General features: G+C 47.4%; 1 protein-coding gene across 1 annotated transcript in view; it reads left to right on the top strand.

Moving 5' to 3' along the window:
• The first annotated feature begins 319 nt into the window (after positions 1-319).
• Positions 320-13,410, top strand: part of LOC126092804 (neural cell adhesion molecule 1-B-like) — a 55,557-nt gene continuing 42,466 nt past the window's right edge. Inside the window, exons 1-2 of the mRNA XM_049908532.1 lie at positions 320-474; positions 5,333-5,578. Coding sequence (XP_049764489.1) covers positions 320-474; positions 5,333-5,578 — 401 coding nt within the window. The remainder of the gene's footprint in view (positions 475-5,332; positions 5,579-13,410) is intronic.

The following is a 13,410-nucleotide window of genomic DNA, read 5'->3' as shown; positions in this document are numbered from 1 at the left end:
TGTAGAGTTTGTTGCAAGTCACTTAGTGCTCTCATTCTCAAATACTGTGAGAAGGAAGTTTGGGTATTCGCGCGTCTTGAGCTACACTACTTCTTCACCCCCACCACTTTGATAGGTAAGTGGTTCTTACTCCCACAGAGATTCTTTCGAGACAGTAAGCACAATAATTAAAATTTGTTATTTGGTATCCTTGCAACTTAAAGGGGCAATAATAAGACGGAGGTATTACAGTGCTTAAAACGTGTCTGGCCTGCCCAGGAACCCCAAACGGCTTCAGTCTTTTTGCCCAGAGACGTAACCTACTGCACTGTTTACGAGCATGAGGTCTGCGGCGAGTGGACTGGATGACGCGGAACAGGGAGTGCAGCAAATGAAACAGCAGGACGCACTGGTGGTCAGAGAGACCTCGAGAGCAGCGGCGGCGCCAGACGGGCTGGCGGGACGTTTGCACAGCGCAGGCCGCCCGGATGTCGAGTAATCCGCGACACGGCCTGGCGACCATCCAGCTAATCTAATATGTATGAAAGCCAAACGCCGGCCTGATGGAGTGCCGCCAGCAGCGCGTCGCTGCCAGTGGGGCAGAGCGCCGTGGACGCCGTCCAGAAAGGTCTCCATCAGCGGATTGGACCCTCACCACTGGCGGAGCCGCTAGCGGTCCTCTCGCACTGTCTTTCCTGGCGTTCTTCGCACGTCCATTAAAGTATCGCTTCTGCGCGTATACTCTGCAAATTACACTACTGGCCATTAAAATTGCTACACCACGAAGATGACGTGCTGCAGACGCGAAATTTAACAGACAGGAAGAAGATGCTGTTATATGCAAATGATTAGCTTTTCAGAGCATTCACACAAGGTTGGCGCCGGTGGCGACACCTACAACGTGCTGACACGAGGAAAGTTTCCAACCGATTTCTCATACACAAACAGCAGTTGCCTGGTGAAACGTTGTTGTGATGCCTCGTATAAGGAGAAGAAATGCGTACCATCAGGTTTCCGACTTTGATAAAGGTCGGATTATAACCTATCGCGATTGCGGTTTATCGTATCGCGACATTGCTGCTCACGTTGGTTGAGATCCAATGACTGTTAGCAGAATATGGAATCGGTGGTTGCTGGATCCCAACGGCCTCGTATCACTAGCAGTCGAGATGACAGGCATCTTATCCGCATGGCTGTAACGGATCATGCAGCCACGTCTCGATCCCTGAGTCAACAGATAGGGACGTTTGCAAGACAACAACCATCAGCACGAACAGTTTGACGACGTTTGCACCAACATGGACTATCAGATCGGAGACCATGGCTGCGCTTACCCTTGACGGTGCATCACAGACAGGAGTGCCTGCGATGGTGTACTCAACGGCGAACCTGGGTGCACGAATGGAAAAACATCATTTTTTTCGGATGAATCCAGGTTCTGTTTACATCATCGTGATGGTCGCATCCCTGTTTGGTGACATCGCGGTGAACGCACATTGGAAGCGTGTATTCGTCATCGCCATTCTGGCGTAGCACCTGGCAGGATGGGATGGGGTGCCATTGGTTACATGTCTCGGTCACCTCTTGTTCGCATTGACGGCACTTTGAACAGTGAACGTTACATTTCAGATGTGTTACGACCTGTTGATCTACCCTTCATTCGATCCCTGCGAAACCCTACGTTTCAGCAGGGTAATGTACGACCGCATGTTGCAGGTCCTGTACGTGCCTTTCTGGATACAGAAAATGTTCGACTGCTGCCCTGGCCAGAACATTCTCCAGATCTCTCACCAATTGAAAACGTCTGGTCAATGGTGGCCGAGTAACTGGCTCGTCACAATACGCCAGTCTGTTGATGAACTGTGGTATCGTGTTGAAGCTGCATGGGCAGCTGTACCTGTAAAAGCCATTCAAGCTCTGTTTGACTCAATGCCCAGGCGTATCAAGACCGTTATTACGGCCAGAGGTGGTTGTTCTGGGTACTGATTTATCAGGATCTATGCACCCAAATTGCGTGAAAATGTAATCACATGTCAGTCCTAGTATAATATACACTCCTGGAAATGGAAAAAAGAACACATTGACACCGGTGTGTCAGACCCACCATACTTGCTCCGGACACTGCGAGAGGGCTATACAAGCAATGATCACACGCACGGCACAGCGGACACACCAGGAACCGCGGTGTTGGCCGTCGAATGGCGCTAGCTGCGCAGCATTTGTGCACCGCCGCCGTCAGTGTCAGCCAGTTTGCCGTGGCATACGGAGCTCCATCGCAGTCTTTAACACTGGTAGCATGCCGCAACAGCGTGGACGTGAACCGTATGTGCAGTTGACGGACTTTGATCGAGGGTGTATAGTGGGCATGCGGAAGGCCGGGTGGACGTACCGCCGAATTGCTCAACACGTGGGGCGTGAGGTCTCCACAGTACATCGATGTTGTCGCCAGTGGTCGGCGGAAGGTGCACGTGCCCGTCGACCTGGGACCGGACCGCAGCGACGCACGGATGCACGCCAAGACCGTAGGGTCCTACGCAGTGCCGTAGGGGACCGCACCGCCACTTCCCAGCAAATTAGGGGCACTGTTGCTCCTGGGGTATCGGCGAGGACCATTCGCAACCGTCTCCATGAAGCTGGGCTACGGTCCCGCACACCGTTAGGCCGTCTTCCGCTCACGCCCCAACATCGTGCAGCCCGCCTCCAGTGGTGTCGCGACAGGCGTGAATGGAGGGACGAATGGAGACGTGTCGTCTTCAGCGATGAGAGTCGCTTCTGCCTTGGTGCCAATGATGGTCGTATGCGTGTTTGGCGCCGTGCAGGTGAGCGCCACAATCAGGACTGCATACGACCGAGGCACACAGGGCCAGCACCCGGCATCATGGTGTGGGGAGCGATCTCCTACACTGGCCGTACACAACTGGTGATCGTCGAGGGGACACTGAATAGTGCACGGTACATCCAAACCGTCATCGAACCCATCGTTCTACCATTCCTAGACCGACAAGGGAACTTGCTGTTCCAACAGGACAATGCACGTCCGCATGTATCCCGTGCCACCCAACGTGCTCTAGAAGGTGTAAGTCAGCTACCCTGGCCAGCAAGATCTCCGGATCTGTCCCCCATTGAGCATGTTTGGGACTGGATGAAGCGTCGTCTCATGTGGTCTGCACGTCCAGCACGAACGCTGGTCCAACTGAGGCGCCAGGTGGAAATGGCATGGCAAGCCGTTCCACAGGACTACATCCAGCATCTCTACGATCGTCTCCATGGGAGAATAGCAGCCTGCATTGCTGCGAAAGGTGGATATACACTGTACTAGTGCCGACATTGTGCATGCTCTGTTGCCTGTGTCTATGGGCCTGTGGTTCTGTCAGTGTGATCATGTGATGTATCTGACCCCAGGAATGTGTCAATAAAGTTTCCCCTTCCTGGGACAATGAATTCACGGTGTTCTTATTTCAATTTCCAGGAGTGTATTTGTTCACTGAATACCAGCGAAGATTCGTCTTGAGATGCCCCAGACTGCAATAGGACACCAACCAGACTGTCTCTCACAATCAGGGCACACAACGGAGGATGATGTTCAGGGGTACCAGTTATTTTCGTAGCATGACCCCTTTAGTTCCCATCCGCGGCACCTTTACAGTACAGCGGTACGTCGACGACATTCTACACCTCGTTTTGTTGCCCTTAATGGCAAGCCATCCTGGACGTTTATTTCAGCAAGATATTGCCCGCCAGTACCCGGCGAGAGTTTTCACTATTTGTTTTTGAGCTCATCAAAACCTACCATGGCCAGTAAGGTCGCCGGTTCTCTCTCCAGTCGTGAACGTGTGGAGTATTATGGGTAGGGCTCTCCAACCATCCCGAGAAAATGAAATGAAATGTGTGGCTAGGGCCTCCCGTCGGGTAGACCGTTCGCCTGGTGCAGGTCTTTCGATTTGACGCCACTTCGGCGACTTGCGCGTCGAGGGGGATGAAATGGTGATGATTACCACAACACAAAACCCAGTCCCTAAGCGGAGAAAATCACCGACCCAGCCGGGAATCGAACCCGGGCCCTTAGGATTGACAGTCTGTCGCGCTTACCACGCAGCTACCGGGGGCGGACAACCGTCTCGAGATCTTGACGATGTAACACATTAATTAGACATAATTTGGCACGATACCCCTCTGGATGACATGCAACAGTTCTATTAACGAATGCCAATGCGAATAACTGCTTGCATAAGGACCAGAGGTGGATCAACTCGTTGCTAAATTTGTGAATCGTTCTCTTGAATAAATAATCCAATTTTTCTGAAATTGTAATCATTTGTTTGTCTGTACATGTACCTCACATCTACTGATTTCCGTTGAATTCGGATCATTCCTTCGTAGTGCGTCGTTTATTTTTTTCTTAGAATGTAAGTATTTACAACTCACAAGAAAGCCATCAGGACTGTTGTTGTTGTTGTGGTCTTCAGTCCGGAGACTGGTTTGATGCAGCTCTCCATGCTACTCTATCCTGTGCAAGCTTCTTCATCTCCCAGTATCTACTGCAACCTACATCCTTCTGAATCTGCTTAGTGTATTCATCTCTTGGTCTCCCTCTACGATTTTTACCCTCCACACTGCCCTCCAATGCTAAATTTGTGATCCCTTGATGCCTCAGAACATGTCCTACCAACCGATCCCTTCTTCTAGTCAAGTTGTGCCACAAACTTCTCTTCTCCCCAATCCTATTCAATACCTCCTCATTAGTTACGTGATCTACCCACCTTATCTTCAGCATTCTTCTGTAGCACCACATTTCAAAAGCTTCTATTCTCTTCTTGTCCAAACTAGTTATCGTCCATGTTTCACTTCCATACATGGCTACACTCCATACAAATACTTTCAGAAACGACTTCCTGACACTTAAATCTATACTCGATGTTAACAAATTCCTCTTCTTGAGAAACGCTTTCCTTGCCATTGCCAGTCTACATTTTATATCCTCTCTACTTCGACCATCATCGGTTATTTTACTCCCTAAATAGCAAAACTCCTTTACTACTTTAAGTGTCTCATTTCCTAATCTAATTCCCTCAGCATCACCCGACTTAATTTGACTACATTCCATTATCCTCGTTTTGCTTTTGTTGATGTTCATCTTATATCCTCCTTTCAAGACACTGTCCATTCCGTTCAACTGCTCTTCCAAGTCCTTTGCTGTCTCTGACAGAATTACAATGTCATCGGCGAACCTCAAAGTTTTTACTTCTTCTCCATGAATTTTAATACCTACTCCGAATTTTTCTTTTGTTTCCTTTACTGCTTGCTCAATATACAGGACTGCCAGGCAAAAATCAGGGTTTTTTTTTTCTATCAGCTCTGGGTCTGATGTGTTATGGGAGTGCTCGTCAGTGTTGATTCAGCTGCAACACGTTGTGACTGTGTTTTGCCGTGTTCCAGGGACGGCAGCTGGCGACACGTCCGACTTCCATCTGTCGCCGAACAAGAGCGAGCCAGTTGTGCGGTTCGTCGACGAGTCGTACGTGGTTACGTGTGTCAGCCGCGGCGGCGAGCAGATGAGCTGGCTGGGGCCCGACAAGGGCCGCATCTACGAGAAGGGAAGGTGAGTCGTTCTCCGCTGCCTGCAGTTTCGTTCTTGCAGATAAGCTTTGCCCTCTTTTGTATTCGAACACTGTCTCGCCTCGCGTTATTGTGATGCAAATGCATATCCCTAACCCCTAACGTACAACTCTTGCTGCTATGTTTACAAAGTAAGCTCACCGGAGAAAAATATTGATCACCCGCTTGAAAGGTAACACTGGCCACTATGGAGTGTGCATGGAGTGAAACGGGTACCAAGCGGTCACGAGATCTCCACCGCTGACAGCACTGAGGTGGTCTAGATGTGGCAGTCGGATGTGTGGAGGCAGAGCTGTAAATTGGGTCAACGTGAGGACGTAACAGAGTTACGGAAAGGACGTACTTTATTTAGGTGCGTATCCAAGTGGCGTGTGGTTGGGGGGTGGGTGTGGGGCGGGGAGTTAATGGAGGTCATTTTAACAACAGCGTTTACGTTTTACTTACACTGTCTGATCGTAAGCATCCAGAAAACCCCTGTATAACACGGAATTAACTGCTAGATATCACGAGAGAGAGTACTGTGTTGTCTGTAAAGGAGCATTAACAGTAGAATGGGTCTGTCAGAGCTCCGAGACTTTCAACGTGGACTGGTGTCATGTGAGTAAAAAATCAGTCAGGGATGTTTCTGTAGTGGACTGACAAGACAGCCAGTCCACAGTGACGGGTAACAGAAAGGCACGCGTTTACACACGCCGGCTGGCGTTAGGTCTGAAACAGGATACGTAATGAATGCTATAAAGAAAAGTACGTAGCTGCTGGAATACTTAACTTTAATCCATCATTTGTATACAGCATTCTTGATGATACAAGTGAGGCTCTCTCTAGAAATGGTTAATGGCGCCTTGCTAGGTCGTAGCCATGGACTTAGCTGAAGGCTATTCTAACTATCTCTCGGCAAATGAGAGAAAGGCTTCATCAGTATAGTCGCTAGCAAAGTCGTCGTACAACTGAGGCGAGTGCTAGTACGTCTCTCTAGACCTGCCGTGTGGTGGCGCTCGGTCTGCAATTACTGACAGTGGCGACACGCGGGTCCGACATGTACTAATGGACCGCGGCCGATTTAAAGCTACCACCTAGCAAGTGTGGTGTCTGGCGGTGACACCATAGTTTTAACCCTTCTAAAGTTGCCTAGCTATGCGGTTGGTGATGTGATTGTGAATTTGAAACATGAAGGAATGACCGCAGCTAAACCAAGCTCAGGCAACCTTGTGTATTGGCAGAAAGGGGCCGTAAAGTACTGCAGACATTGTTGTATAAAATCACGTAAAATCAGCGGAAGGAGCTACTTATGAGTTCCAAAGTGCTAGCAGCAATCCGTCTAGCTCTAGGACACTTGTAGGGAGTTGAAAAGAACGGGGTACAGTGGTCGAGTAGTTCGTCAAAAGTTTTATATTTCTGCAGTCAATGCTAGGCGACGCTTGAGGTTGTGTAAAGAGTGAGGCTACTGGACAGTAGACGACAGGAAATGTGATTTGGGGTGATGGAAATGAGCGTTTGGCGTCATTGGCCGGGAGTTCCCTTGCGGGGCAGGTCCGGCCGCCTTGGTGCAGGTCTTATTACATTCGACGCCACATTGGGCGACCTGCGCGCCGGATGGGGATGACATGATGATAAAGACAGCACAACACCCAGTCCCTGAACGGAGAAAATCCTCGACCCAGCCGGGAATCGAATCCGGGCTCGTAGGGCGGCAATCCGTCACGCTAACCACTCAGCTATCGAGACGGACATTTGGAGTGATGAATCACGCTGTACCCCGTCGCAGTGGGAGGGAACGGTCTGGTTTTGCGATTGCCTGAAGAGCGTCGCCTGCCACCATGTTTAGAGCGGACAGTGAAGTATTGAGGAGCTGCTGTTACAGTATGCGGTTGTTATTCTTGGTTAGGGTGAGGTCCCTTATTGCGCTTACAAATACACTAAATGCGGAAGGATATCAACACATTTAACAGCACTGTGCACTGCGTAGAGTAGACAAACAGTATGAAGACGATGGTTTTTTGTACCATCATGTCAACGTACACTGTCATAAAACATCATCTGGGAGACGATGGTTTGTGGACAGTACCATTCCCGAAATGGACTGATCTGTGATGATGATGATGATGATGATGATGTTCGGTTTGTGGGGCGCTCAACTGTGCACTCATCAGCGCCCGTACAACGTCCCCATTCTTACACGGTCCAATTTTTTTCACAGTCAAATCGAGCCCCTGTCACGAATGATGATGATGAAATGATGAGGACACCCAGTCCCCAGGCAGAGAAAAACCACAACCCGGCCGTGAATCGAACCCGGGTCCCCATGGACCAGAGGCAACAACGCTAGACCACGAGCTGCGGACATGGACTGGTCTGCCCAGACTTTCGACCTGAACCCAATGGGACACGCCGTCTTTGCTCCAGACCCGAGAGTGCAATATCTCTGCCTTCTCTGATTTCGGCTGTTGATGAAGAATGGGCTGCAGTTCCCCCACAAACATTCATACCTTACTGCAAGTGTTTCCAGCAGAGTTCATTTCATCATGCAGGAGAAGGGTGGGCACACCCCGCACTGATGTCCTATGGTAGGTATTCAGATACTTTTTAACAGACAAAATATATTCGTCTCCAAATTTCTCAGGTAATTTTCAGACAATAAAGTACCATCAAAACTTTGAGCCTCTGAAGTGACAAGGATTGTAAGAAACTACAAGCTATGTTGGACACAGAACACATTTAATTTGGTTTATCGCGGCCTGGCCAACTGCAGAGAATACTGTAGCCAGATAAAGTCGCCCATTCTCAAGATGACTGTACTTGTTGCCAAAACAATAGATACTACACGCTTCATGAACTTCTGTGTTACAAGATCCCACGATGACAGCACAGCTCTGTCGAAACCGCTAAACAGTAACAAGATTTACTAGCGATACTGTTCTCCACGATATTTCAGAATAATGTAACAGTTCAGCCTGCCCCCAAAAGTTGGCATAATGACAAATAAATAAAACCTCAGTGAGTTGAGTGAGGCAAGACAGAAGAGGAAAGAGCTTCCTCAAAGAAAAAATAACAGCCTTTCTCAAATATAAATCCTCCCATTCTATGGCCACGGTGGAGCAACCGTGATATATTTTGAGAAGGAAAAACAGTCCTGCTTCACGAAGCTGGAAACGACTGAAAAAACACCCTTTCCCCTCTTTACAGGCTCACATAGCATTGAAAAACATTGGTACGTGAGTAATGCTTCTGCTGAGGGCCTACTTCTGATTTCATCGTTTCATCATCATTGCAAATTATGACGTCGAAGTAATGAGAGTTTGTTGCTAAAAGAGTGGTTGGACAAAAATATAGAAACACCATTAGAACTGCATACTTGAACATAAATACAGATGCTAGCCAAGCCTGCATGGTGGGGCTGTTGTATTTGACCACCAACGGCACCATTGTAGTATCTTCAATGTGTTGCAAATGTTAGTTGTGGTCAGAACTGTTTTCTGTATAGTTGTGAGTGCATTATGTCGGAGATAAGTAAATTCGAACGTGGGCAAATTGTTGACGCTCGTATGGTGGATGTTTTCAAGAAGCACCATATTGAAGATTTAGATCACATACAAGGAAAGGGGAAAAACATCATCCACTAAGTCAAACGCGCACAAAAGTACGTGTTAAGTGATCGTGACAGACGGTCTTTGAAGAGCATTGTAAAGAAAACTAAAGGATGACAGCTGCACAAGTCTCTGCAGATTTGAATGTCACACTCGCAAACCCTGTCAGCACCAGAACACCATGAAGGGAGCTCCATAAGCAGGGAACAGCAGAGCGAGAATTCCAAAACTGCTCATCAGTGATTCAAATGCCTAACCAGAAAGCCAGCCGGTGTGGCCTAGCGGTTCTAGGCGCTTCAGTCTGGAACCGCGCGACCGCTACATCGCCGGTTCGAATCCTGCCTTGGGCATGGATGTGTGTGATGTCCTTAGGTTAGTTAGGTTTACGTAGTTCTAAGTTCTAGAGGACTGATGACCTCAGATGTTAAGTCCCATAGTGCTCAGAGCCATTTGAGCCTAACCAGAAAACGTGGTGTGGAAGCCATATGGCTTGGACTATGTAATAACAGAAGAGAGTTATTTATACGGATGTATCTTGCTTCACACTGTTCAGAATTTCTAGCCGAGGTTAAGTCCCAAGAGTGAAATATTGTGGGAATTCGGCGATGATTCGGGCCCAGAAACCAGTACTGGTTGAGATATGGGCCAGTCTGACTCCCCATCCGCATCTGTCTGCTATGTAGAAGTAGACACAACAGGCAGTGCTGCATGTGGTTAAAGTCCGTGGAGAATACCATGGCTGATAGATGCACAGACACCAGGGCACACGTGGGGAGAGTGGTAGTGGTGGGGGCCGCGGGCAGGCGCTGTAGGGGAAATGCCGAGCGCTGGAAGGGAAGAGCCAATCTAAACTGAAGCCTACGCTGATATTTTTTGTACATATTAAGCGGGGACCCTGCACGCCCACATTTTCATGGTGACCATCAAAAAGATCTGTCACCTCTGCTTCGGTTACCATCTAAAAAGAATTCTGCCGAAAATGCAGCGATTTATTTTCGCCTGACTTGTTAACCAGAGAAGTGTCGCGAGTAGCAAATTCTGAGTAACACCTACACATTTCTCTTGTTGCTATGTTAAAATTTTGTTGTTCTGCCGAAACACAGCGGAGTTTACACAGTCTCACCCCACTAACATGTTGTGCAGACGCAACTGGGAGAGAATTCTGAGAGTTTTATTAAACTTATTAAGTGAGAAGCTGAGGAAAAGAAAGATCAGTATATTGTGAAAAAGCACATCCTCAGTGCAAAATAAACGTGTAATGTCTTCACTTAGATTGTTTCAAAATCTATAGCATTACTCATTTCACCAGCTATCGAATGCCCTTAAAAATTACAGTTTTTCATCGAAAAACGCTGTAGTTAGTGGAATAACACGGCAGATAATGACGTGTTGCATAATAACCATACGGCAAAATACTCTCCTCTATCATTTGCCAGTCTCATTTCAGTATCTCAGAACATTTATGAAATATGAGGAATGTTGCGGATATCTGACTCTGGTTTTATCGCTGGCGCGACGCAACCGGAAATTAGTGTGCTACGTCAGATCAGTTTTCTCGAGATTGGTGGCAGATGGAGACTTCCACCCGGGTCTAAAGAAAAATACAACACACAGCAAAATTTTTCTGCGTTTATGACCGCATTGTCAATATTTAAAACTACCGATGTTTCGGCCACTGTTCCAAATGACCGCTTTTTGTAGACAATGACCTTTTTTTGTAAACAAAAACACCCTGAAGAAGGTCACTTGCCACAGTGACCAAAACGTCAGTAGTGTTACATATTGACAATGCGGTCACAAACCCAGAAAAATTTTTTTGACTGTGACAATGGCCGCGGAAGCCTACGTTTAAAAATGCAACATGTTAGCTAAATTTCATACGTAATATGCACCAGACGCAAAATCATATCGACCCCTATTTTTCATTGCAAACTTTTCCGAATTTCGCGCAGTGTCTTACTTCCACGTAAATATCACAGTAGCTACGACCATAAACGAAATGATGGGCACATCATAATGAACCTGACGCATAAAGCTACCAGTAAAACAAAAATGAATTTTTTTTGAAAAGTTTCTGCAAAATCGTTCGAGGAAGATTGCAGGGCATCCGCCTCAATGCTGTCATCGCCGCCTGGCCGAGAGTTGGCGGATAGTGCTGGCCTCCCCTTCTGAACAAGCGAATGAACTCGCCAAGTGCTTTGGACGAAAATTGGTCACCGCAAATAGGCCACCGTATCCCGCGTGGATTATCACGCTTTCTGACGCATCATTCAGCCCTTCTTCACAGTGAGTCACGCGCTCTTTCAAATTTTGGATTGCATCAATACTGCGTTGGTCACACGATCCTGTAAAGTCTGCACATTGTCGACGGGTTGTGCGCAAACCAATGCCTTTAAATAACCCACAGCCAGAAATCTAATGGATACAGGTCCTATGAACAGACAGACTATGCTACTGGGTCTCCTTGACCAATCCATCGTCCATGATACGTTGCGGATAGGTACTATCACACTATCCCAGAAAATGATCGGTGATCCAGCGTGTAGAGACAATACTCGTTGTCTTTTTGGAAGGGTAACGTTTTTAAATAGCGTTAGTAATTCATCACGCAGAAATCAGTGCCGGCCTTTGTAGCCGAGCGGTTCTAGGCGCTTCAGTCCGGAAGCTATGGTCGCAGGTTCGAATCCTGCCTCGGGCATGGATGTGTGTGATGTCCTTAGGTTAGTTAGGTTCAAGTAGTTCTAAGTCTAGGGGACTGATGATCTCAGATGTTAAGTCCCATAGTACTTAGAGCCATTTGAACTATTTTTGAAATCAGTGATCCACAGCACCTGTTAATTTGTGTATGGATCTACAGGTCTGCCACCAACAGTTCTTGCTCATACACCGAGCGAGGTGGCGCAGTGGTTAGACACTGGACTCGCATTCGGCAGGACGGCGGTTCAATCCCGCGTCCGGCCATCCTGATTTAGGTTTTCCGTGATTTCCCTAAATCACTCCAGGCAAATGCCGGGATGGTTCTTCTGAAAGGGCACGGCCGACTTCCTTCCCCATCCTTCCCTAATCCGATGAGACCGATGACCACGCTGTCTGGTCTCCTTCCCCAAAACAACCAACCAACCATCTTGCTCATACACTAGTACTGAAATGATCCTGATGCTTCACTTGCTCGAGGAGGGCTGCTGCCTCAAGATCACGGGATCCTATCCTCATCATTTCATCATCATTATCATCTGTGATTGTGACTAGATTGGACTGTGTACAAAAGTTGGAGTGTCTAAAAATTGGGAGTTTGCACAGGCGCTGATGACCGCACAGTTGAGTGCCCCTCAAACCAAACATCATCATCACTTCCTCGACGACTAGCGTCTCCGTAAACGGGTGTATTAAATCCTGCATGCACCACAGAACCTACACATTCCTCGTCAAAAGTAAAATGGTCATATCTCAACTTGTGTTGGTTTCCAGGTGTGTAATTATATGAACTTTTCTCCAACTTTTGGCCAGTACTACCTCCTGTAGGAGCATGTGACACCTTTTTTCATACAACTTGTACACCCACTGGTAGCCGTCAGAATGTTTGTTTCTGCTTCAAGAAGTTGTTATCCAACAAGGGGACATCGCCAACACGCCATCATCAATTGTGTCCATATTTATGGTACATGCAGAATTTCACCAGAAATGAAAGCGACGGAAGTGAGAATTCTAGATGGGAGTGTTTAGAAAAAAATAGCAATTTTGGCGCGTGTTGGGTGAGATATGTGCCATTTATGTTAGCCTAGTTCCTAGGCAGTGGCTGGGGCAGCGGAAAGCGTACAGAACGGTTATATGCACATCGTGAGGTGAAACCTCTGTGCGGAAACTTTTTTTTATTTTCAGTTTTTACGTCACTTACATTGCAAATAAACCGAAATAATGCTCAATCTATTTTATTTATTGATCTTTTCATAAAAAGCATGAAAAGAAACGTCAAAGGAAAATTTGGGATTACAAATTAATTTCCAGGAAGGTATTGTACTTCCAGCGTCCATGAGATTTCTACAAGTAGCTGTGAAACAAGTTGAAACAAGGGACTGTAATAAAAGCGTACAGAATTTCGTAACCCCATTGTTTTTATTTCGACCTCCGAGCATATTGCATCAAAACATATTCCGTGTACACATCACCAGCCATCCTCGCCAGTATTTGGTGAAATTATGCATTACACGTGCCTTTCTGCCAAGTTATGTAA

The sequence above is a fragment of the Schistocerca cancellata genome, chromosome 7 (assembly GCF_023864275.1).
Source record: "Schistocerca cancellata isolate TAMUIC-IGC-003103 chromosome 7, iqSchCanc2.1, whole genome shotgun sequence".
Taxonomy (NCBI): Eukaryota; Metazoa; Arthropoda; class Insecta; order Orthoptera; family Acrididae; genus Schistocerca; species Schistocerca cancellata.
This window is presented reverse-complemented; position numbering and strand designations above follow the sequence as displayed.